The sequence below is a fragment of the Oryzias latipes genome, chromosome 7 (genome assembly GCF_053564925.1).
Source record: "Oryzias latipes strain Hd-rR chromosome 7, Olatipes_Hd-rR_3.1".
Lineage (NCBI taxonomy): Eukaryota > Metazoa > Chordata > Actinopteri > Beloniformes > Adrianichthyidae > Oryzias > Oryzias latipes.
Genome location: NC_136243.1, coordinates 16,943,468 through 16,968,851, shown reverse-complemented (window position 1 = coordinate 16,968,851; position 25,384 = coordinate 16,943,468). Strand labels below are relative to the sequence as shown.

Here is a 25,384-nt window from a genome sequence, read left to right as displayed (position 1 = left end):
AGCTGTTTCCAGCCGCCATGCAGACAATTTCAAAGAAGATTGTTCAGTCCCGCACCAACAGCACGCTGGTTGGGGTGTTTTCTATCATTCTCGTCTTTATCTCTGCCTTTGTTAATATGGTAAGATCGGCCTTCCTCATAAACTAAACAAAAGGAGGGAATTATCTGGATGCTAAATGTTTGCTCCTCCTGAAGTTTGCCTGTGACACCAAGAGTTTGGCAGAGTGCGTTGCGGAGAAGCTGAACACATCTGCGACACTGGTGACACCCTGCCTGATCCGCAGCTTGAATGTGTCCGTTGAGGGGGGTTTAGAGATCTGTCCTAGCCAAGGCCCTTCCTGCCCCTTCCCGGAAGTGAGTGTATCACGTGTCACTGTTTGCCCTCAGATAGAAAACCTTACATTTCCACGTGCTTTCACTGTGATCTGTTGTTGCTGACGCTGTTTGTCTCCCGTTTGCCACAGTATTTCAGCTACAGCGTGCTGCTGACGCTGCTGGCCTGCTCAGTGTTCCTGCAGATCAGCAGCATTGGGAAGCTCACCCTCATGCTGCTCATCCAGTTCACTTTCTTGCTGCTGGTGGAGTGGCCACAAGTAGCATTATTTGACAACGCTGACCTCTTTGTCACCTCCAATGCCATGTGAGTGCAACAGCATGTTTACAGTATGATGTGAAAACAGCGAGTTGTCCCCCACTTCTACTTGTATCAAAGCAGAAAAACGTCAAATATTCATCTGAAATATGTTTGCTTCTGTTTCATGATAATTCTCTGATCAAACAGATAATCTACACATTGAAGTTTCTCAACCAAAACAGACTCCTTTAAAATGAACAGATGAACGAAGACATCCTTTCTTAAAATGTGCAAATGTTTCATTCCAGATTTTTACCTCTAGGTCTCCAGTAGGCGCCAGTATTAATGACAAAAACACATGAAAATGGGGAAAACGATACAGATCTGTTTATGTCCTATTAAAATGCTTTTTGTATTACTTTTATCTTCTAATACGGATTTTTCTGTTGTCTTTTGTAGTGATTTGAACGAAACAGTTTTTCAGTGGTAAGTTTATTATAACTCACTTATAATTGTCCTGTTTTTAATTATTATTTGTGTTCATTTATAAAGATAAATACATTGATTGATTTGTTTTGAAAGGCTTCAGTGTGTTGTAAAGGTTTACAGTCTTTGATTTAAATTGACCTGCTTGATGATACGTGAAGTCCTTCACTGCAGCTCTGTAACATACAAGTGGAACGTAGCCAGGAAATCTGAAAAGTTTAATTAATTTGCCTGATAAATTAAAGTTAAAAGGGATGAAAAGTAGAATGGTGTAGAATAAGAAGAGATTGTCAAACTCAACTCAGATTGAAATACTTTAAAATTTAGATTCAAATTGTCTTGATTTCATCAGATCTAATTTTAGAAACATACCATGTTTAGGGGCGGCTGTGGTGTAGTGGTTAGCACTCTTACCTTACAGTGAGAAACCCCGAGTTAGAATCCTGCTTGGGTCCGTTCTGTGTGGCGTTTGTATGTTTTCCTCGTGCATATGTAGGTTTTTTGCCGGTTCCCCCCACAGTCCAAAAACATGCTTCAAGGGTAAATTAGTCATCCTAAACTGTCCTTTTGGTGTATGTATGTGTGGTGATAGACTGATGAACTGTCCGGGGTGTCCCCCATGCACCTTTGCCCAACAGTAGCTGGAACAGAGCAACCCCGTGAGGGATTAAGCAAGTTTAGCCAGAGGATGGATGGTCCAGAGGTTATCAGGTCTTAGCAGAACAGTTTCAGATAGTAAAATTCTCCATCAGAATACCGTAGTAAAACTAAAAAATCTGTAATGTATCAAAAGAAACTCTCTAAACTCTTCTCATTTTACTCAAAATGTCATGGTTGTGCTGTTTGTTTGCTTGTGACACTTGCACAGCAACTGTTAACACTTTAAGTGTTCATTTTATGTTTATTTACATTTAAAAAATGGATAAAATGCTAAACATATGTTCACCTAATAATAACCTATGTTTTGCTGCTTTTTAAATGTCAGGAGTGTTGATGGAAATATTTGTATAGTGCTTTAACTTTCTTAAATTGAAAGTAAATTATCCATTTGCACTCACAATAAAACAATTTTTTTTGTGTAATTTTAGGACCAGCTTCAACGAAACCACGAATCAGTGGTAAGGCTCGTTTCAAAATGGTTTAAAAGTCTGTTTTGGAATCTATGGTTTATCTTCACTTGTTTAGATTCAGTTATGGTTGTATGATCACAGTAAAATTGGCCATCCTTCATTTCTTGTTCTCATTGCAGCCCATACGCTGTGACCAAAGTGTCGCTGCGGGTCATGACCCCGGTCATCCTCACAGTCTTCGTCTTGGCGCTGTACCTGCACGCACAGCAAGTGGAATCTACTGCTCGCCTCGACTTCCTGTGGAAACTGCAGGTATAAACTAAAAAGTCCACTAGAGGGCAGCATCAGCATCAGCTTTAGTCCATATGGATTCATTCACATGTAAAGTTGACCAACAATGAGCACAGCCTGGACCTGATTTGACTTTGTGGTGACTTATTACAAAGCCTCTGAAATCAAAGCTCTACCAACCCCTTTTAGGCTACAGAGGAGAAGGAGGAGATGGAAGAACTCCAGGCCTACAATCGCCGCCTCCTCCATAACATCCTGCCGAAAGATGTTGCTGCTCACTTTTTGGCTCGTGAGCGGCGAAACGACGAGCTTTACTACCAGTCCTGTGAGTGTGTGGCTGTGATGTTTGCTTCCATCAGCAATTTTTCTGAGTTCTACGTAGAGCTGGAGGCCAACAATGAGGGAGTGGAGTGTCTCCGGCTGCTCAATGAGATCATCGCCGACTTCGACGAGGTAAAAAACACACATCTGACCATTTCAGGGCAGAACTAATATTTGCTGATTGGCAATTGATTTAGAAATTATTCCTTTTTTTTATCCTTTTGCTTGCCAGATCATCAGTGAAGAGAAGTACCGGCAGCTAGAGAAGATCAAGACCATTGGTTCCACCTACATGGCGGCCTCAGGTCTCAACGACTCCACTTATGACAAAGAGGGCCGCTCTCACATTACTGCCCTGGCAGACTATTCTATGAGACTACGAGAACAGATGAAATACATCAATGAGCATTCCTTCAACAATTTCCAGATGAAAATAGGTACGTCAAAGCAAAATATTGAGGAAGGTGCAGCAGAAAAGTGTGTAAATTAAACATGTTTGTGTTACCAGGTTTGAACATTGGGCCAGTGGTAGCAGGGGTTATTGGGGCACGGAAACCCCAGTATGATATCTGGGGAAACACAGTGAATGTGGCCAGTCGCATGGACAGCACAGGTGTACCAGACCGCATACAGGTAAGCTGCATGGTCCAAAAATAACAAAAGTAAAGCCATTAGAACCTTAAATTATTAACTTCTGTGTTTTTATAATTAGGTCTGTGTCACTATGTTACTTCATTCAAACTAAGTTTTAAAGAAAAGGAAGTTTTCCCATTATCAGTTTGAGCTGCACCTCTACATGGTCCCCTTAAAGTAGAAAATAGAATATAGAATAGAATGTCACTAAGATTTAGGGTGTATTCAGACTGGACACATTTGGTTAGCTTAACCCTTGTGTTATCTTAGATGACCCCACCCTTACATTGACGTGTTCTCCCTACCATGACAAAGGTGGATAAAGGTGGAAAGATTTCATGTTATCCATGGACACCAGTGAGATCACAAATCATTGAAGAAAAAAGGTTCAGAGCACTGTCTAGTGGGTCTAGATGACCCAACTCCCAACGTTAAAGTGCCTAGGATAGCACAAGGGTTAAAAGGAACCAGAGTTTCTTTCCCCCAATAATCTGGAACAAACTTTCAGTCTCAATACAACCAAGCGGACCCTGGTCCAGGATCAGGAACCGCTCTCTGGACCCATCTTTCGAGATGGTCTCTGTTTGTTTCCAATTGGATCGAGCTTCAGTTCACTCTGAGTTTTTCTTGGTCTAAATAGGCTCTGTGTTCAAAGCGGAACAACTGGACCAAATAGCCACTGTAGCCAACATTACAGGATGTAAACAGAGTAGAAAGGAAGCAGCCATTACGATGAGCCACAGAAACTCATTGAAATGAGATCGGATGAATGCAGGCTCAATTAAACAGCTTTTAACGTGATACATATTGCGTTTCACCTTTTCCCGGACAATCTATACATCTTAAACACTTATCAGTGCACCTTCTTTGCTGACATCTTCTTAGTAACAGCCCTGCAGCATGATTCCGCTGAACCAAAGTTCACACAGATGATACAAATGTTCAAAATTGGTCAACAAAATATGAAGTTTGAGTGAGTGAACTATCCAGAAAAAGATTGCAAAAGCGCAGGACTTCCATTATTCTTTCTCGTAAATCCTGGCCAAAGACTGAAAAGACATTTAATCCCGTACTTTTGTTAACAGACTTGGGTTTAAACAGAAATGTCTGGTTGAAAGGCAGTCTGATTACAGACCAAATGCAAGGTTAAGGTCTCAATACTGATAAAATAAAGCAGACTCTGTCTGGACAAAGGGACTTTTCCAGTCTGAAAACACCCTTAGTTTGCATCGGAACACGTGTGTATGTGTCAAAATCAAGACAGGTATCTGAAAAAAGCTGCTAAAAACCAGTCACTGTCAAAACGAGCTGAAAAAAAACAAACCTGAAGTAACAACAATATAATGGACAAAGTTTTGGTCGCATGTTACAAGATGTCCTAACTAGGTTTGACATGTTTTTGTAAATATATTTTTATGTTTGTCTTTTTTGTATGTTGCTGGGTTTTTTGTTTTGTTTTGATTTTTAAAATACTGGACATCAATTCCAATTTGAAATTCTTCTGAGACTCTAAAAATGTCTATTTCAATTTCTTTTTAGGTGACCACAGACCTCTTCCAGGTGCTTTCAAGCAAAGGCTACGTGCTTGAGTGTCGCGGGGTTGTTAAGGTCAAAGGGAAAGGAGAAATGACAACTTACTTCCTGAACGATGCGCCACCCAACAGTTAGCAGCCATCACAGCAGCAGATGCTGGAATTGATCCCCAGTGCAAGGACACGGGCACCACTTGGCGAGCACTCACAGTTGCCACCGATAGAACTACAGCCGCCATCACTTGAATCCCAAGCAAAGAGGGAGGGGGGGGGGGGCAACAAACTTTTAAGACTTCGAAAACGACCCCGAAGAGAGGGCAAAGTTCTCATTTGGCAGCCATTTTGGCCCTCCTACATGTCAAAAGACACGTGTTTTTTCTCATGTCTAGCCTCTCTCTCAGGCTTCTTGAAAGATGCAAAGTCTGTTTGTTCAAAACAACGCCTTTTAGCCTTTGTCTAAAGAAGATTTACGCTGTACATAAGGCTACGTTTGTTTTCCCTCGTTTTTCTTTTTGATAACTCCATTTTACATGGAAGACAAACCGGTACCCATGTTTTGTTTATGCGTTCACTATTTATTTGGATCTCAATGTTTTGTGCTAAAAGGTCCTTGACGAAAAAAAGTGTGAACACATACGTGCACAAATATCCAGTTTATTACACGGTTTTTAAGTGTGTATGTACATGCATATTTGTGTGTGTATGGCTATATGTATAAACTGAGGAAGAATATATTGACCAAAGACTAAAGTATTTACTAAAAGCAAAGCAAGACATGTTGATGTGTTCTCGCTGGTGTCAGCAATGATCCCTATTCCTGGTTTTCAGGCCGAAGCCCTCGAGGTTTCCGTCCTTTTGCCCGACTGCTGTCGATGAAGGCTGCTCCATAGTTTTCATAGAATAGGTAGAGTTTATTTATTTTGTCTGTCATTATGGCAGCAGAGAGCAGATTTCTAAGTCTAAATTTATTGAAAAATTTATTGATTGCCCTGAAATATTAAAATAAGCAAAATGCAACATGTGAAATGAAGGATGTTATTTAAGAAATGTTATTTTTTAATCCCATCTGAGGGGACAGATCTGGCTAGCATTCGGGTCATCTACATCCATATTATGAGCTAGGTGCCACAGAGGTGGCATATAACCTGAATTGTTCCCTTTTTTGAAAAATAAAAAGGTACTTTTGGTGAAGGTGAAGATCCGTGGGAGTCAGAAAGTTGCTCCAGAGTCTTCAGAAGAGCATTGGATTTCAACACAGTGGCATCCAAACAGCCAGATTCTTCTATGAAGAAGAAATAGATGAAAAGGAAGAAAATATCTATTGATTTTGACTAAATACTGTGCTTTGTAATCCTGAGGGGGCATAACTATTTTCACTGTGAGGTTTTTATGATACAGCAAAACTGCTTTCTTGCCAAACTTAACTGCTTTGAAGCATGTCCGACTGTGGAATCTTCATTTCATTTTTGTTTGTTTTCAGCGTAGGGTATTTTGTATCGATTCTGTATCCATCATTTGTATATTCTTAATGGTGTTATGATTATGATGATTCTGGTTAATTATTATGCTTAGTGATGATTCCATTCCGACGAGAAAGGATCAAAGACCAGCACGCTTTCTACAGGAAAATGCCAGTTTTAAGTCTGGTACCAACTGATCAACTGCAGTCCGTGACTTGAACCCGCTGTGCAGTCCCAACGCACGCGACAGTGTTTCAGCTGGCAATAAGTGAGACCACTTATGTGATAAATCATAACCACTGGCTGCTTCGGCATCTTATTTTGAGATGTGCACAGCATAAGATTCAAATGGATTGCTCCCCGCACCCTTTCGCTCAGACCACTGCGGCAGCGTACACCCTCAGTCTAACAGTGAGGGGCCTTCTGCTTCCACACTTTGAACCTCTCAGTGGAAACAACACCCCCCACCCCTGATCCTGCTGTGTGTTAGGAAGAGAAGGCAGGATAAGCAGGCCTCCACATTTATTTACCCTCCCTCCACTGCTTGATCTTAGGAAGAAACACAGGGACTAGTTCGATTGCCTTAACTGAAGAGAGATTTTTCTTTATATATGTAACAGATTGAGTGTACACGTGCCTGCTTACCCTGCCTATGGATGCTCAGACAGACAGAAGGGAATAAGGGCTTGTTGATGGTATATATATATATATATATATACATATATATATATATATATATTTTTTTTTTTGGGGTCAACTTTCCATTATTGCAATGATCTTGGTTTCTCCAGCTCAGCTGGAAGAAGTCGGCGCAGACTTAGCTATTCCCTCTCACCCAGCACTGGCAGCCAACAGTTGATCACGTTCGTACCAAAGCCGGCTCATCAGGTCCCTCCTGTGCAATGACATTTGGGCTCGGACGTGGTGGCAGCACCAGCGGGCAGAAATTACAAATGATGAGTGATAATTCTAAGCAAAAGGTTAAAGAATGAACAGAAACCTATAAAGATGTTCATTGTGTGTATTCTATTTCTATTGGCTGTCTATAGACTTGTTTTGGTTGTTAACTCTTGGGATGCTTTTTTGGGCGGCATTGGGAGTGGGGAGGAAGCGTGTCCCCATACTACTGAAACAGTGTTTTGCTCAGGCCTGATAAATCCTTCCGCACTTGTTTTTATTTTATTTTATTTTATTTTTTCTTTAATTTGTATTTTCCCTGAGTTGGAGGAGTTGAAAGGGGAAGTGTTTTGCTAAGCTGAAAGACAAAAAGAGTTGAGGACTATGACAAAGAGAAAAATAACATTTCCCCGTGAAGATAAAATAAATAAAAAACAAAAAAAAGTTTTGTCTATGTGCTTATTTTTGCAGTAATAATATATCACACTTTATATTTCCCTTCAATTTTGTTAATTCAAAAAATGAACAACTTGAAATACTTTTAAAATATTTTTAATTTAGAATCCATTCTAAGAAAAGTATGGAATGAAAAGGTTAATTTTTTTTAAAGCCCACAAAGTTTGATGTAGATGAGGAAAACAAGTAAGAAATGTGGGGCTTGAGGAATGCAATAAAGACTAAAATGCAACTAAAACCAATAATGTCCATGTGATCATGCACACATGCCCTGTGGAGCTTCATTCTCTCCACAGCGACAGTAACTCTTCAAAGTACAGAAAGACCTTAAAACCTGTAAAGGAATAGGGACCAGTGCTGAATATTTGAACAAAATGGATCCAATCTTTGGACCGCCTTCCCCAGGTTTTCCCCATCACCTTTCAGGATCTCTTATTACTGTTCCACAAAAATAAGCCCTTTCATGATGAGATGCACCAAAGAGCAAATGTGTCTTTATTATTGCCTATTTATCAAAGTATTGGAATTAGTAAGGGCAAAACCTTTTTCATTCTTTGAAACCACAAGTGTGTGAGGTAAGCATTATTACGCAGCTCGTATAAAGGCGTCTTTCAATCTAAAGGTATGACAACTGATGCAAGTTTAACACAAAGTGCAAGAATGTGCATTTCTTCTTGGTTTATTTTTAGACATTTTCAAAGCTTACATGTCTTCATCAAAAAGGGCAAAACGTCCGGTCTGTCATTAACATTTGTTCAACAAACCTGCAAAAACACAATTTGAAGGAATTTAGAGAAACACAGAAGACAAGCAGATAAAATTGGGATTTGGTTATTCTAGTTACCCACTTTGAGACGTCGCTGTTCCTTCGGGGAAAGCGATTAATTTTGGTCCATGGTTTGGGAGTGTCCGACACCATCCATCCGTACTGCTGGTTGCCTGTCAGAGGCATTACGTACAAGTCCTTTGGAGCTGCATGAAAGAAGAGATTATTGTGTGCCCCTGCTCATTTTAATCTGTTCCTTTGAATTTGACACACAACCGTGAATCATGTCTACAGACAAACCCACAACAGTTGTTGAAATTAAACTGAAAAAAAGCTTCTGGAAGATTTTGGACAGACAAGACTAAAATGGAGCTGAACTGCTTACATCAACTCTGTGTTAATGGATGCAAACCAAAGAATAACCAAAAACAAAACAGAAGACTGTCCCTTATGGGAAATATGAAAGAGGGTACGTTCTGTACTGGGTCTTCTTAGCTGTGTCTTAAATCTTTTCGGGTTTCTACAAAATCTCAAGGGTTCCTCAATCAAGGGATTCTGGTGTAAAACGTGCAGTCAAGTGTTGAAAAGCTTGGTCTCAGTCCGAGGTCACAGGCTTTCGAAATAGATAATGACTTCAATCGTAAAGCTAAATACAATTACAGGCGAAATGCTGGACTATTCTTGTCAGGAACTGGTGGTGAAGGACCCAAAATGCAGGAGACCAGGCTTGGTGACAGGAAATAAAACATTTAATAAACAAACTGAAACATGACAAAACTGAAACAAAAAGGTGACACAACAGTGCAGATGACCTGACAAGGATGACCAGAAACCAAGGCACATAAATAGGCTGAGGGTAATTAACTGAACTGAAGACGGCTGTGGATCATGAACCTGAAACTGGAGTGACTGACAAAATGAAAACCAAAAACATGACCAAGAACAGCACCACAGAATCCTTACAGTACGCCTCCCCTAAATGGCAGATCCCAGATGCCCAAACAAACATAGAGAAGGGGACCTGGAGGAACAGGAAAAGAAAAACACAAGTCCAGAACACAGTTTGGGTTCCTGCAGCCTAGCAGAAGGGAGGGGGTGACCTGGCAAACCCCTCCTCAGGAACAGGCATGAAGAGGAGCAGTCCCAATTACTCTCCCCAGGGACAGGAACCATGAAGGGGGGCAGCACTGGTGACCCTCTTCTGGACCAGGAGACAGCCAAGGGGGAATGAATGGTGACCACCCTCAGGGACAGTGGACATGAAGTGTGGTCCCAGCGACCCTCCTCAGCAACACACATGAAGAGGAGCGGCCCTGGTGACACTTGAAGGATGGTCCCGGCAATCCCCCTCAGGAACAGATTAGCTGGATGTGGATTGGCATGACTTGTGGCTGCAGGAAACCCCATCTGACATGGCGTGGACTCCAGTAGCAAAGAAAAAGCCCTGCTACTGCAGCAAAAATTGTCCTGCTGGGTCCAAGGTGGTCGGTCATTGAGGGGGGGATGTTGTTGTCATGTCTCGTCATTCTTATCTTTTGTCCTAAGTTGTGCACTTTTGTTCGATGTCTGTCACTTCTGTTGTCTCGTCTTGCACTTCCTGTTTTATTTTGAAACACTAACTCTCCTCTCGCTTCAGGCCTGTTTCTTCCTGTCCTTGTCTGTTGCCCTACAGATGTGACTGTGTAATCTTCCCTGATTGTTTCCACCTGTGTTTCCCTTCCTCATGTCTTAAATAGTCTGAGAGTCTCCCCTTGTCCTGTGCCAGGTTGTTTGGTTAAATTCACGAGCCACTAGCATAGGGGGAGCATACAGGTTCCACACAGGGAGGTCCCCCCATTGATGTTCTGTTTCGGGTCCCCCAGCCGGGGCTTGAGCCGGGGGCCTTCTTGCTGTGGAGCAAGGGTGCTGACCGCTACGGCACCGTGCAATCCCATTGTTAATGTGTGGAAGGAAACGACTGGAGATTGAAGCTCTCAAACCTGAGGCAATTCAGGACGTGTGCCTATTCGGGATCAAAATACCTGCTGCAGCAGCAGAATTCTCAGTGACAGTAATAAATTTGATTGGATGTCAGTAAATACTTGATAAATTCATGCAACACATTTTTTTTATAAAGGGCTATTTTTTTAGACTTTCTTGAAATGATTATGTTGTACAGCAATTCAAAGCAACACAAGATGTATATTTGTTAAATTTCAAATATTTATAGATTGTATTTTGACATTTTTACCAGTTTCAAGTGATTTCATGGGATTTTCTTTTCCATTAAACAGACAGGAACCAGCAGCTTTGTCAACTTGTGTTGCGGTGTTGTGTACTTACATGCAGGAAGTTGAGCCTGTCTGACCATTTCTCTATAATGCTTGTTGCTCTTTTGATGCATGCTGGGATTTTTTAAAGTTGCTGAGGTGGGAAAGGTTCTTTCGTTTTCTTGAAGTGGTAGATCGACCCCTGTTGTCACTTGAACACCATCTATAATAAAAGAATGTTATTTTGCAAACTGACTACATTAACAACACTTTTCTGCAGATTTTTAACATCTTACAACAGCATCTCACTTTCATACTATCAACAAACCACTTTTGAATGCAAAACAGAAATCTTAGTCCAGAAAAACAAACGAGTGGGTAAAGATTTTACACATTCCAAAATGATTGTCTATATGCATCAGTTGCTTCAAATCAAGGCTAAAAATGTAATGATCAAGTAAAGTATCAATCTCTTGACACTTGTTTTGGAATTATTGTCAACCTATTCATTTATTTATTATGTTTTCTTTTTTAAACAAATCTTGGCACATACTCAAAGTTCGCTGAGATCACTTGATCTCATGGCTTGGAATTGAAGAAACTAGAAAAAAAATAGAAATAATTTGACATTCATATTTTAAAAAGTTTATTTTGAAAGAAAAATTAGTTTCTTGTTTGATTTTAATTCTTTAAGATGCAGTTTTCGACAAGTAGCATAAAAGGGTTTAGATCTAAAACAATTTTAAAGGAATTTAGCAGATTTTGTTTAATAAATTAACATTTTAGACAATATTAAATTTTGTTTTCCCCTTAGCTTCCAATGTTTTTGTTTACAGTTTATCTTGCCATAATATTGTCTTTTATTATCCTGCTGTTACGTATGAATTTCTACACTTTAGCTCCAGAAAAAAAGTCAGTGGGTCAGGAGCCTTAGAGAAAGAATATTTAAGTATCCTGCAAAAAGCTTTACTCGTGACACACAAGCAGGTGTGATTCAAGTAAATACAGTAAAACTTACATGTCTTCAACTTGTTAGCAAAAAGGCCTGTCGCATACGGTCAGTTACCACTGCATCACCAAGGATCTTTCATGGACAAAGAAGATGGATACTGACAAAGTTTCAATTAAAGTTTTAGTTTGCTACGCTGTAATGATCTGGATTGCAGGCATCCGTAACTTTAAACCCACAAATAACAAACGAGCTACAGGCACGCGCTCTCATTTGCTAAACCGCAGGCAGCCCAGCTTGTTTTACCTTCAGAGGGGGACGCTCTCTGGAAATGTATCATGGTTTCGCCTATTGGGTTCTGATAGCCAAGCCTTGTTAAACCGAAGAAAGACATTGTGTATCACAGGCTCTAACGGCAACGACTAACGACGCTGTCATCGACAGATAAACAAATAGTTTTTAAATAGATAAGAACTGTTTTGCTTTGCGCGTCCCCTTGGGAACAAGCCCCGCCCCCCCGTCCTCCAACAGGAAAAGGGAGAAAGGTAAATACTTGCACTGCTTTAACAGAACTGTGATGTGGAGAAATAGGTTTTAAATGGAAGCTTCCATAGTTTTACAGCTGGCACTGATAAAAGCATGTTTTTAAAATGAGATTGCCACAAAACCCCATGTTATCTCTGTAGTACTATTACAGAGATAACATAGGTTTGGTTGTAGAATTCAGTGGGAAAATGTTTGGTCCCTGCCCCAAAAAATATATTTCATCCCCAATAAAATTAAATAAATTTCTTTCAAAAATCGTAATATATTTCAAACCGTGAAAAAAATAAAATAACCCTTGTGCTATCCTAGGCACTTTAACATTGGGAGTTGGGTCATCTAGACCCACTAGACAGTGCGCTGAACCTTTTTTCTTCAATTATTTGTGATCTCACTGGTGTCCATGGATTACATGAAATCTTTCCACCTTTATCCACCTTTGTCATGGTAGGGATAACATGTCAGTGTAAGGGTGGGGTCATCTAAGATAGCACAAGGGTTAAACCAAATTTAAAAAAAAGATCTGGACATAACTGTTCTTTTTTTCATTCCTCACCAGAAACTGTGCCTCATCTTTTTAGGTATTGCTCCTTCACTCAAACATTTTGGAAAGATTTGACACATTTTATAAGAACCCATTTATGTGAAGACCATAAATTATTCTATGAACATATTATTATGGGATATTTTACACAAGGCAGAGAAAATATATATAGTTAACTTACTTACACTTATGACTATATATTTCATACACAGGTGTAAATATGCCAAAAAAAAGAAGGTTTATGTGTTTTCCATGAAAGAAATGATTGTATGTAAACAGTATTAAATCCTGCACTAACAAAAAAGCTGTTAGAACAGTTGAAACATGATCTCTTTTGAAACTTTAACAGATTCCTTAACCTTTATTGTTTTCGTTTTGTTTTGCTTAACCTGTTTTATATTGCTATTATGGCTTAATGACATTTCTGTTTATTTTTATGGCAAATGTGAAAATTTTGTCTTTTGCACATCATGTGTAGTGTCAATATTTGGTATTTTGAATGTGCAATATTTGATAATGAAGTAAAAGAAAAAAAAACACAGACAACAGCAGCAAACGAAACAAAAAACAAACAAAAATTTTGACAAGTTAGACAGCGGCTTTCCTTTCAAAATAAAAGGCATCTTGTGTTAAATAAAACTTGATAACATTGGTGTAGAATTCAATTTTTAAAAGGAATAAAGACATGTTAAAACATTTATTTTAGAAGTCACCACAACTAAACACGGTTGTGTAGCAGAAGATAAGAATGTACTTTAAGCTTATGCAAATAAAAAATTACTCTGAAAATTGATTAAACCTTTTACCATCAAGATGCAGTTTTTACTACAAGATTATTACTGAAGATATTGAATATATATTGTATAATGCATATTACACTGTTATAAAGAAAGTTTAGGACCATCCAAGATACTCCTTTAAAATGTCAAATCGTTTTCTTTTTGAACAACCTAAATAACCGTGAGTTGGTAAAAATTGTAAAAGGTTGACTCCCAGCCTGAATAGTTGCATTCATATGCACAGTGGTTGCACCTCACTATGGAGCAGATCTGCTAGTTTAGCACAGAGCAGCTGCCTCAGCTGGGAACATGATACATAACTTTTGCAGTTCTTTGAAAAATTCTCAATACTCGTAAAATAAAAACAGTGCTCTAAGATTTCTAAAGTAGCTCAGCACAAATTTTAGAGTACAGCCTTATCAAAACACAGATTAAACACACATTCTGCACACACTGACCCATATCATGTGATTGCACTGAAACAATGTCTTTTGAATTGTATTAATTAGTGGATAAAGCAGCACCATAGTCTGCTTGGAACATGTATGTGGGCACAATTTGTAGCAGCTCATGTTACCACACAACCCTTGCAGTTAAGCATTTCCTCATTCTTGTCAGTCTTTCTCTGAATGCAACTCCTCTTATAGGATATTATAAAATATTCTGTTTACTGAGAATCTACTTTAAAAAATCTTTTTTGAGAATATTTGACATTTATGCGGGATATTTGACATTGGGATTGTTTGCTTATGCAGTGGAAGAAATCATGCCTTGAGGCTGGTCACGAAGATTTCACCCATGGGTTGCATTACTCATTAAAGGAGCCATCAGTTTTGCAATTAAGTTTTATAACAGCAAAATCGAGGAGATGGTGAATGAATGTTCTCTTTTTTCAGAGTCAGAAGGATTTTTAATGTTACACAGACCTTAAGGGCATTATCCAGTGGTACTGTAAAGCATTTGTCAAACAGGAAGGAACTCGTGCTTTTACACAATCTGGTTGAGCTACAGCTATACTTTTAAAGTCATTTTGCACTTAATAAGGGATTTGGCTCCAGCGGTTTCAGGGTCTAGTTGCATAAAGTATCACTTAATTTCAAATGCAAATAGGGGATTTAAAGCTGTTTGACTATCATCTAACATTCTTTATTGACAATATTTCTTTCCAGTTTTTCAACAACAAATCTGAAAATATTCTTTATCTTTTTAAAATAAGTACAAAATCAACCAGTGTTGACTCTCCTCTTTTCCCACATTGATTTAGTCAGTTATTACATAGGCAGGAAGCTATTATTAGTAACAGTAATGTGAATGACACAACATCACAAGTAAATATTTAACTCAGTTGACTCTACTTTTTAGTACGATGGAGTTTTAGGGCCACCAGAAAATAGAGATATTAAAGAAAATTTTAAAATTTAAGGTTCTTTTGGTTTTGGTTCAGCTGAAGAGATACAAAGCCAAACATAACAAAAACCTGTAAAAAAAAAAAAAAAAAAGTGTGCACATTATTTGAAGAGGTCCATAAAACAAGTTCTGATAAATTAATAAAAAAATAAGATAAAATGTGTAATATGTCCAGGCTGTGCCATGCCTTTTACCTCCTAACAGAAAAGATTCAGCATACTCAAAAAAAAGAGTATAACAAAGGAATGAATGGATAAAAAAAAACAGTCAAACTTAGTTCATTAAATGTCTATATAAATACAGTTTTAAGAACATCAAACCTACACTGCTAACTTAATATATTGATATAAAACTAGAGATAAATGTAATAAAAAACATCTAGATTTCTTTTTATTTATAGAGAACTTCTGTGTACTAATAGGTTAGCTCTGGTGTCTGTAACCTGGGGCTCTGTTGCCGCATGCAGCACATTTCAACACGTTTAGTTTGTTCATTTGACAGACCACAGCATGCAAAGCTTAAATAGCTTAAATTAGGCTAATTGCTATTCAGAGGAAAAGTTCTTTAAGTATATTACATTAATGCATTTTTGTGTCCAGATTTTATTTTGAAATAAGTGCGTTCCTCACCATTATTATCATGTTTATATTTAATAGTAAAATATCAAAGTCATCATGATAAAAAATGCCATGCTTAACTGTCTTTCATTTTTAATTCGAGTAAATCTGCTGCAGCAGGAGGATCTTATTTAACACAGGGTGTATTTTATTTTGAAAGGGACTTGCAAGTGCTGCTGTCAAAAGTAAAAGAAGGCAAAATTTTCACAAAAAGAAAATTTTTACGTTGTTAAAACGTATTAGTATTGTAAATACCAAAAAGCTACATTTTAAAAATGAATAGATTAATGACCATGATAGAATAAAGTGTACTTTTCTACCAGGCAAATAAGACTTTGTGGCTCCAGCTGTACCCCCCCACCCCCACCCCAGTCATTTTCAAAGCGCAAAAAGATTTTTTTAAATGTTCTATTTAATTGCAGTAATCTGCAGAGAAGAGCTAAAACCACGCCCGCCCTTATTACTGTTAGAAACAGGAATGTGTACCAGCAGCCACCCATGTGGACAATACACAAGGCTTGGGAGGCGGAGTCATAGTCAAAGCCCTGCCCACTTGTAATTACCAATGACGTAAGCGGCTTCGACTGTGATGGGATCTCGAGCGAGCACTGGTGAGTTTCTCCCAAACCAATAAAATCTCTCAATTCTGCTTTGTCATTTCAACAGGGAAGTAGACAGCACACAAATCTGAAACAAACGCCCGGTTCTGCTGTCAGTTCAGTCTGCACACACAGGCTGTGTTCTGTCTGCGAGTCAGTCTTTCCTCACGGCTTAACCGGCGGTTTGTCTCCTTTGGCTGTGAGTAGCCGCGGTATTCTCTGTTAACTTAATGGCTGTTTGTGTTTTGTTCTTAGTTCGGTGTAAGCTAAGGGCTGAATTAGCCACAGACATCTATATTTTCGTGTATCTCACGCCAGCTGCGAGGCTTTGGACGAAGACTTCCTTAAAGAGCCTAAACATAAATCATTAGCATATGCCATATCCGGGCTTTTTTCTCTCTCTGTTTTTTTATCTAGCACGCGCGAACATCAATGAGCTTTATGTTTTCGGAGATGTTAGCCAAATGCACCTAGCTTTGTGTTCGAGTGTAATGCAGTTAGGTTTAGGCGTCTAACACAGGAATTAGGAAGGATTGGACTAATAACATTACGGTGTTGTGGCAAAAGGGCTATTTGGGGTGCACCTGGGGGTTATCTGACTAAAAACCAGACAAACAAATAAACAAACATGGGCTAGGTCGAGATATTCGTGAAATCTGTTGAAATTCCTTCACAAACTAGCTCCTCCTGAATGGGTTTGGCCGGAATAAGCTTCATAAGAAATCCAGTTTAGCTTTTTCTCACTTATATTTTTGCTTCGTCATTTTTTGATGGCAATCTAATTACAAACGTAGCAAATGATGAGTCACATTCCTAAACCTGTTTTTATTTGTAGATTTATTACATTCAACGTTGTAATGTTTATTTTTGTCATTATTATGCAATTATCCATTTTTTTAACCTCAGCTAAAGGTTTCTGTTCCTAAAAGACATTTATTTAAATGCATTTACTCTTTGATTAAAAACAATCTGTTTACAAGGAAAGGAAAATTGTTAAAACATTTAGAACAAAATTGTATGTTTTCCTCTATTTAAATCTGCATTGTGATGATGGCTTAAGACAAAACATTTCTGGAATTAATCATTTTGTGGTTTCCTAATTCTATGACCAAATGAGTGTAACTGAAAATAATCACTAGCATTCAATTTTGATGGAAACCAGGTAAAGGAGCATTATGGAAAGAACAAAACTAAAAAAAAAAAGACTTTTTCTGTGAGTACAGCTGGAAAACCTATTAAACATCCCCCTAAAAGTGGCAGAAATGCAAACTCAACACATTGCATTCATGTACAACTATTTTACTTTCTTTTGCCAACTACGTATTTAAATCCCAAATGTTTGCTGTTCGGCTTGAATTGAAAATGTAAAAATCAAAGTCATTAGTGTAAGCAGAGAGCTCTATCATGTGTTTGCTTGACGACACACAGGGACAATATATTTTCTAAGTGCCTTAAAGGAATAGAAACTTACATTAGTAACTGGTCATATGCATCGGTTTATGCAGCTCTGCATAAAGGTTTTCCACTTGTTTCATCTAGAACTCTTCTTAACGTGTGATGCATTTGCTGGTCTTTGTCATCCTTAGTCCTGAAGAACCAGCTGCACAGCATAAAAGGATTTGAGAGCCCAGCTGCAGGTGTTGAGGTTCTGATTTTAACATCACAGACCTGCCAGTGATTACACAAAGAGTAATCACCACTATTTATATGCAAATTAAGCACAGGCATGTGTTCAAAAAAATACCTGCAGCGTTTTGAAATAAGATATTTCCAAAAAAGAAATATTAAACCCTTTGTGAAAAAAAAAAAAAGCTTTTGTCCGAAACTAAATTTAAATTTCTTTTTTTGTATTGGTAATGTGCAGAGGTGTAGTTCTGTGAAGGAGTCCATATTTTACTTTCTCAGACTTGATCATTTGTGTAGATGACTTGTTTAATCCCTTTTCTCAAACATCTGTTTGTTTACTTTTTATTTTAGAGAAAATGAATCGCCTTCCCCTCTCTCGCTCTGAAGTGTTTGGAGAACTGAGGAAGGAGCTTTACGATGATGAGGAGTTCCACCAATCAGATGTGCATATCTTCATCATCATGGGAGCATCGGTAAGCACTCGGTGGTTCAAGCAATGTCACTTTTAGTTTGGGGATGTTGACAGTGTGAGGCAATCGGGCAATAATAAGTTGGCCATTATTTCCGAGAAAGCATGTGGAAATTCAAAAGAGCGATGCAGTAAGAGTTGGGAAATTTCACAAATGTTGAAGCAGATTTCATCAAGGTCTGCTTTCAAAACCCCTTAAAGCCTCTTTATTTCTCTTTGAACATTACTGCAGTCAAATCAATCGGGACATTTCAAAAAAATTTGTTTGTTCATTTCACATACGACAGCATGCAAACATTGATCTATTAATATGGCTTATTTGCTCCTTTTAAGCCTCATTTGATCAGAGCGTTAAAGTCCCACTCCAATCATCTTTTGATCTATTCTAAAAGTGCTCCCAGTGGTCTTTTATACGGTGGCCCAGAAGGGTCACAACACATTAACTCGCAACACAACACATTAACTCACAACACAACACATTAACTCGCAACACACCACATTAACTCGCAACACATCACATTAACTCACAACACAACACATTAACTCACAACACAACACATTAACTCGCAACACACCACATTAACTCGCAACACACCACATTAACTCGCAACACAACACATTAACTCGCAACACACCACATTAACTCGCAACACAACACATTAACTCGCAACACACCACATTAACTCGCAACACAACACATTAACTCGCAACACAACACATTAACTCGCAACACAACACATTAACTCGCAACACAACACATTAACTCGCAACACAACACATTAACTCGCAACACAACACATTAACTCACTACACAATAAATACATTAACTCACTACACAATAAATACATTAACTCACAACACACCACATTAACTCACAACACAACACATTAACTCACAACGGAAGTAAAGCTGCAATGGAAGTGCTTTTATTCTGAAATTTCCACTGTGCTGAGCGGCTAACTACCTAACAGAAAGTAACGTCATAGTGAGCTGTGGAGTTTTTTCTACAAGAGAAGCTAGCAGCAGTGTTGCCAGATTGGGTGGTTTTGATTCTAAATTTGCGGGTAAAAATGGCTTTGGGCGGGTTTCCATAATTTGGGCGGATTTAGGGTCGGTTCGGCGGGTGCTTTAAAGCTTGACACCGCGGCCGCGTGTGGGAGGAGCTAAAAGCTAAAGTTATCGTCTGATCGCTACATAGAGCAGTGTCTGTGTTTATCAATGCATGGTAGACACAGAGAATGTGGAGAGATCAGGTTTATTATTTTGAAGAGTTTTACTTGGTAATCATGTTTCCATGTTTGAATTCATGAGATCATCCTAGAGAAAGTCTCTGCTTCAACTCCTGCAGTGAAAGCTGCGTCTAAATCTGACGCCCGGGTTTCCATCTGAGAGTTTGAAGCCAAAGCCCCTCCCCCGCCTCTCTACCTGCTTTTCCTCTCTACCTGTTTACCTGTTCATATCCTCTGCAGCTGAGAGTTTTTCCCCGCCCGCGCTCCTCAGTGTATTACACAGAGAGCGCAAAATACGGTTGACACGTTAGTCGGGGCGCTCTGGCGCAAACAAGGATGAAAGAGCCGCACGCAGGTTGGAGCGGGGATACAGCGGTTTAAAAAAATGAATGGAATGGCCGGTCCGCTGAAGAAATTTTCAATACTGTACGGTACTCATTTTATTATTCTGAACTATCTTTAACTATCTTTTTAATTCGCCTCTGAGTGCTGGGTGGGAATGTTGGAGTAAGCCCATCACCACTTTCAATCATTCATCTGCATACACACTCTCCCACTGGCTTACAGCCCCTCACACCCCAAACCTAGCATTACAGGTGCAACAAAAAGGGCAAGCCGAATTGGAGCTATCCGGCAGTACGGTTTTGAGCCAGATGCCAGCTCAGATGAGGAAACGAAGCAGATGCATTGGCATGGAGCAGAGCAGGGGGCTTGTGACCCGCTGATTGTAACTTCTACATCCCACCTATAATCTTTTTTTAAACCACATTTTTTTTCTTCTCCTTATTCACGATTTGAATCAAGATATACTCAAAAAATGTAATTTAAATTTAACTTTTTTATTTTTATTTTTTTACATGTTCTCCATCAACAGAAACATAACGCAAAAACATGTTAAATACACCAAAAACACAATTTTATCAGTGTAGGACTTTAACATGCATCTATTGGATTCTGTCTGTAGGATCCATTTAAAAAACGTTTGTTTCCTCGTTCTTTTCAACTGGATCAAAATTTAAGCATTTTCAAGCATTTTCCTGTTTGTTTTCTGCACCCATACTTCTCCTTACTTCTTGAAATATAATGAATCAGTCTTTAAAAGAGGCGTTTTGATAATCATGATATAGCAATGCATCATGTGAAAATAACTGAACTTTGCTCTGTTTTCTGACTTTTAAACAGCGGTTCACTGTTTGCCCCCCCCCCCCCCCCCCATTTTGTTTCTTTCTGCTCTTTGTTGTACGATTTTTGCAGTGTCATGTTCTGTCAGCACTTTTCTTTCAGAGAAGTGTGTATGCAGGTCAAGGGAACGGCTCGACCAGCTTCAGCCTGTGCTGTGCCTGTTTTATAGATACACTCTGGGATGAAGTTTAGTGATCTCACCTGCAGAGGCATGGCTGCTGCTTTTATTTTAAACATTTACCGTGATAAAGGACTGGTTGTTTTTTATTTATTTATTTATTTATTTTTTTTAGAAATGTGTGCGCCGGATGAGCTGAGGATAATTTCTAATAAGAAACTCCCAGCCTTAAACAAAGGGACAGGATTAGAAAATGGGAACCTCCCAGGTTAGGATTAGTGTTGTAACGGCTGATAAGATGCAACTAAACTTGTCAGATTGAATTCTAGGCCAGCAGGAAAGCTGTTATGGAAGTTGATTTTTAATTGATTCCTTGCGAAGTCTTGTTTTTTTTTCTTTTTCTTTTAAATTTTTTTTAGTTTAGATTTGTTTTAGCGCTCTCAGATAACCTGTGGTTTCCCCATAATTACCCGGCACTGATGTACAAAGCCTTTTGTGTTGTGGCTAAACTGTGTGGCTGTTGCATCACCAACACAGCAGGTTCTTCAAGTACATGGTTTAAGGAAGTATTTGGACATTCTCTCAGTTTACTTCCTCAGGGATTACTTGTGTAAATTTTGACCAACCTCAGTTTTTACTGTTTATCAGTTTAATTGCTCTAAAGGTCACTTTGTGACCTTTCTAACACAAGCAGCTGCTTTTGCACTTGTAGGGGGATCTGGCCAAGAAAAAGATCTACCCAACTCTTTGGTGAGTGAAGTTTATTTGAAAACGTTTGACAAATTCTTTGAAATCTGAGATAAGTAGGGTGGAATCCTCCGTTTGCAGGTGGTTGTTCAGAGACGGACTCCTCCCCGAATCGACCTTTTTTGTCGGCTTTGCCCGCTCTGACTTGACCGTCGACGCCATACGAACCGGGTGCATGCCATACATGAAGGTAAAAATATGAAAAACATCCTTTTTTTTTTACAAAATGTGGACCCTATTTAGGATTCCTTTTTTTATGGACGTGTGAATGGTGTCTTTTTCTTTCACAGGTGGCGGACACGGAAGCAGACCGCTTGTCAGTCTTCTTCAGCAGGAACTCGTACATCAGTGGGAAATATGCAGATGAGAGCTCCTTCTCCAAGCTTAACTCGCACATCCTGTCTCTCCCTGGAGGAAACGAGGCCAACCGCCTCTTCTACCTGGCCCTGCCGCCGACCGTCTACCACGACGTGACCAAAAACCTCAAACTGCAATGCATGAGCACCAAGTCGGTAGAAAATCTGCTCGGTGGCTTCAGATTTGTCACAGTAACTTGATGTTCTGCTATCTGATTCGTGCATCAATAGTTGACTTTAAAGGAATGATATAGACATGCAGATCTCACTCCTCTATAGCTGCTAATTGCTTTAAATGTCTTTATGTTTTATTTACACTCTGGTCAGATGCTGAAATGTTTGTAATCCTGTCAAATGTTTTTTAAAACCCTGAGCTGATTAATGAGACCCTCTACGGGAGTTCATGTATTGATATTTCGTTTTGTTTTAGGGGCTGGAACAGGGTCATCGTAGAAAAACCGTTTGGACATGATCTTCAGAGCTCAGAGGAGCTCTCCTCCCATCTGTCTTCTCTTTTTGCCGAGGACCAGATTTACCGCATCGATCATTATCTGGGCAAAGAAATGGTGCAGAATCTCATGGTGCTCAGGTGAGTCATATTTTTAAAGGTTTTAATCTTCATTACTATACGTTTTTCTCCATCTCTCCTCAGCTGAATAGCAGAGTTTTTGTTGTTTTTTTCCTTCCAGAGAAAGCACAGGTCCATCTATTTTTAAGTTCATGCTGTTGGTTTAAGAGGATTTCGAGGATGTTCCACTTCATTTTCAGATGGCCTCTGGTTTAAAAATAACAAAAAGTGCTCCTTGAACATGACACAATATAAAGAGTAGTTGGCTTCTAACCAAAAAGCAGAGTAAAGATAAACGTTTAAGCGTGTGATCATGAACAGCTGTACTGTTGCCGCACCCTGCTGAGGGGAAAATAATTATTGGATATCCACTACAGGTTTGGGAACCGAATCTTTGGACCAATCTGGAACAGAGACAGTGTGGCATGCGTTGTTCTTACCTTCAAAGAACCTTTTGGCACTCAGGGGCGAGGAGGCTACTTTGATGATTTTGGTATCATTCGGTAAGAAAAAAAACCTCACTATTTGTTTGTTCTAGCTTTTTAAAATTTGATGACTTAACCTTTTGTAGACTAGTTTAAAGGGGAATTACACTTAATCAACTTTTTGTCTTATACTTAGTGAGTTTTCAAAATATTTTTATAGAATCTTAATTTGTTGGTTAAAAAAATGTATCAATGACAAAATGGAGAACATAAACAAACTGTAGATGTTTTTATTGCGTATTACTTAAGGTTTCCAAGTTTTTCCAGTACTATTGGAAAATCTACTTTTAATTTGGCTCAACTGTCGCAGCAGTCTGCCTTTTTATGTGACCACCTGCTCCCTTTGTTGTGATCAGAGATGTCATGCAGAACCACTTGCTCCAGATGCTCTGCCTGGTTGCCATGGAGAAACCAGCCTCCACAAGCTCAGATGATGTGAGAGATGAAAAGGTACATGGAACAAACCTCTTTAATGGTCTGTAATGTGACAGATGGTTAGAGGCTTTTGATCCATTATTGCATGTTTTTTTCTCCCCCTCATAGGTAAAGGTGTTGAAGTGCATTGCTCCAGTGACCATGTCTGATGTGGTGCTGGGTCAATATATGGGGAATCCAGACGGTGAAGGAGAAGCCAAACTGGGTTATCTCGATGACCCCACAGTACCTAAAGGATCCACTCAGGCTACGTTTGCCACTGCTGTGCTCTATGTGCACAACGAACGCTGGGATGGTAAACGAATCAAACCCACACTTTATCTAGTGCTGCTTGCTCAGACATCAGAAATCTACGTATGTTTTTCCTTAGGTGTTCCGTTCATCCTTCGCTGTGGAAAAGCCCTGAATGAGAGGAAAGCCGAGGTGCGGCTGCAGTTCACGGATGTCCCAGGAGACATTTTTGGAAACCAGTGTCAGAGGAATGAGCTTGTCGTTCGAGTGCAGCCCAATGAGGCCATCTACGCCAAAATGATGAGCAAGAAACCTGGCGTTTACTTCAGCCCGGAAGAGACGGAGCTGGACCTCACATACAAGAGCAGATACAAAGTAAGCCAGAGGAGCCTTTAGTGTCCAACAAGGAAAGACATTTAGTCAAACTGTATCAGGTGTAATTTCATGTGAATAGATGCAATGATGCTGTCAAACTCGTATGCTCAAAGGATGTGAAGCTTCCAGACGCCTACGAACGGCTCATCCTGGATGTCTTCTGTGGGAGTCAGATGCATTTCGTCCGCAGGTCAGTTTGTTCTCATCAGCACTAGATGGCAGCACAGAGCTTTGTCTCCTCAGAATTCTGACTTGCAAAAACATCTGGGTTTTGATCCTTCCTGTCATTCATCAAACTGCTGTTGTGTGCAGTGATGAACTGAGAGAAGCATGGCGGATATTCACTCCTCTCCTTCATCAAATAGACAAAGAGAAGCCAAAACCAATTCCTTACAAATATGGAAGGTAAGGAACTCCAGTTTTTCTAGTTGCTTTTAATTTTTCTCCTTTTAAACGACAATTTTTTTACTCTTTTTTTTTTTCATTTAGCCGAGGCCCGGCAGAAGCAGATGAGCTTGTACAGAGAGTTGGATTTCGCTATGAAGGCACTTATAAGTGGGTCAACCCTCACAAACTTTAAGTTGTAATAAGATTAGAAAGTGGAGGGGGGGGGGGGGGGTAGTCAGTAGCATAAGTGAGCTAGCATGTTGCAAAATCTGGGCGTCTTTGAGGATGGAACTGTTTCCACTGTGTGGATCCATCAAGCAGCAAAAAGATGACTTAAAACAACAATTCTCAGGTAACTCAGTCATTCATTGGAGCTCATCCATCAAACATTTGTTTACACGGCATTTGACATGAAAATGACGTTTTTCATCCATTCCTGGAAACTTTTAAAGGGAATGTTGTGGAGTGATCCAAAAAAAAAAAACCCAGGAAATATTATTTGGTGAATTAATAATGGGTGGAATTCTATTTTCCAGGGATTAAGGTGTTAGGATGATGGAAGTAGGTGACAAAAACAGGCTTTGTCATGATTAGGAAGGACAAACCAAAGAATGAAAGAGTAGGAACTGGGATGTACCAAGTAGCACTTAGAACCTTGAATGTAACACAAGGATGCTCTCATTGCATTACAGGATTCCATTTGCAATGTCTTTTTCTTTCCATTCCTAGAGCCGAGAACTGTTAGTTTGCTGAAAGTAACAGAACTTATTTTAAAGAATTAATTCCGAAATAGTCTTAACTGTTCTTCTGGGAATATTACAGATTGTATTAACTTTCCTTTGAGCATTATTTTTTTAGTTAGACTTTCTTTTCCAAATGATTAAAGATGCATTTCTTATTTTAATAAAGCCAGCGAACATCAAAGTTGGTGAATTTTTGCGATTGCACACATGGAGTAGCCGAACTTTCACCATTTGTAATAAACTAGATTTGCTTAAGAAGAA

At 39.2% G+C, this 25,384-nt stretch overlaps 2 protein-coding genes and 1 long non-coding RNA gene across 5 annotated transcripts in view; 2 read left to right on the top strand and 1 right to left on the bottom strand.

Moving 5' to 3' along the window:
* adcy6a (adenylate cyclase 6a) overlaps positions 1-5,923 on the top strand; it is a 42,687-nt gene extending 36,764 nt beyond the window's left edge. For both annotated transcript variants that reach the window (XM_023957129.2, XM_023957130.2), the window contains exons 15-24: positions 3-119; positions 195-353; positions 464-639; positions 1,033-1,059; positions 2,148-2,177; positions 2,309-2,441; positions 2,610-2,873; positions 2,974-3,178; positions 3,250-3,374; positions 4,914-5,923. In XM_023957129.2, the coding sequence (XP_023812897.1) occupies positions 3-119; positions 195-353; positions 464-639; positions 1,033-1,059; positions 2,148-2,177; positions 2,309-2,441; positions 2,610-2,873; positions 2,974-3,178; positions 3,250-3,374; positions 4,914-5,042 (1,365 nt within the window). In that variant the 3' untranslated portion in view covers positions 5,043-5,923. The remainder of the gene's footprint in view (positions 1-2; positions 120-194; positions 354-463; positions 640-1,032; positions 1,060-2,147; positions 2,178-2,308; positions 2,442-2,609; positions 2,874-2,973; positions 3,179-3,249; positions 3,375-4,913) is intronic.
* Positions 5,924-8,382: 2,459 nt separating this feature from the next.
* LOC101158608 (uncharacterized) lies at positions 8,383-12,203 on the bottom strand. The gene is made up of 4 exons (XR_013657469.1): positions 11,990-12,203; positions 10,808-10,957; positions 8,568-8,691; positions 8,383-8,483 (listed from the first exon to the last, which is right to left on the bottom strand). It is a non-coding gene; the product is annotated as an uncharacterized LOC101158608 (long non-coding RNA).
* A 3,834-nt stretch (positions 12,204-16,037) lies between these two features.
* LOC101158357 (glucose-6-phosphate 1-dehydrogenase) lies at positions 16,038-25,384 on the top strand. 2 transcript variants are annotated; one of them, XM_023957141.2, is made up of 13 exons: positions 16,038-16,184; positions 18,150-18,271; positions 21,509-21,546; positions 21,625-21,733; positions 21,834-22,051; positions 22,330-22,488; positions 22,845-22,970; positions 23,309-23,402; positions 23,496-23,682; positions 23,758-23,993; positions 24,107-24,183; positions 24,306-24,398; positions 24,483-25,384. In XM_023957141.2, the coding sequence occupies exons 1-13, from the start codon at positions 16,163-16,165 to the stop codon at positions 24,571-24,573; spliced, it is 1,572 nt and encodes a 523-aa protein (XP_023812909.1). In that variant the 5' UTR covers positions 16,038-16,162; the 3' UTR covers positions 24,574-25,384. The 2 variants fall into 2 exon arrangements, with proteins under 2 accessions (XP_023812909.1, XP_023812910.1); XM_023957142.2 differs by lacking the exon at positions 16,038-16,184 and adding an exon at positions 16,234-16,371.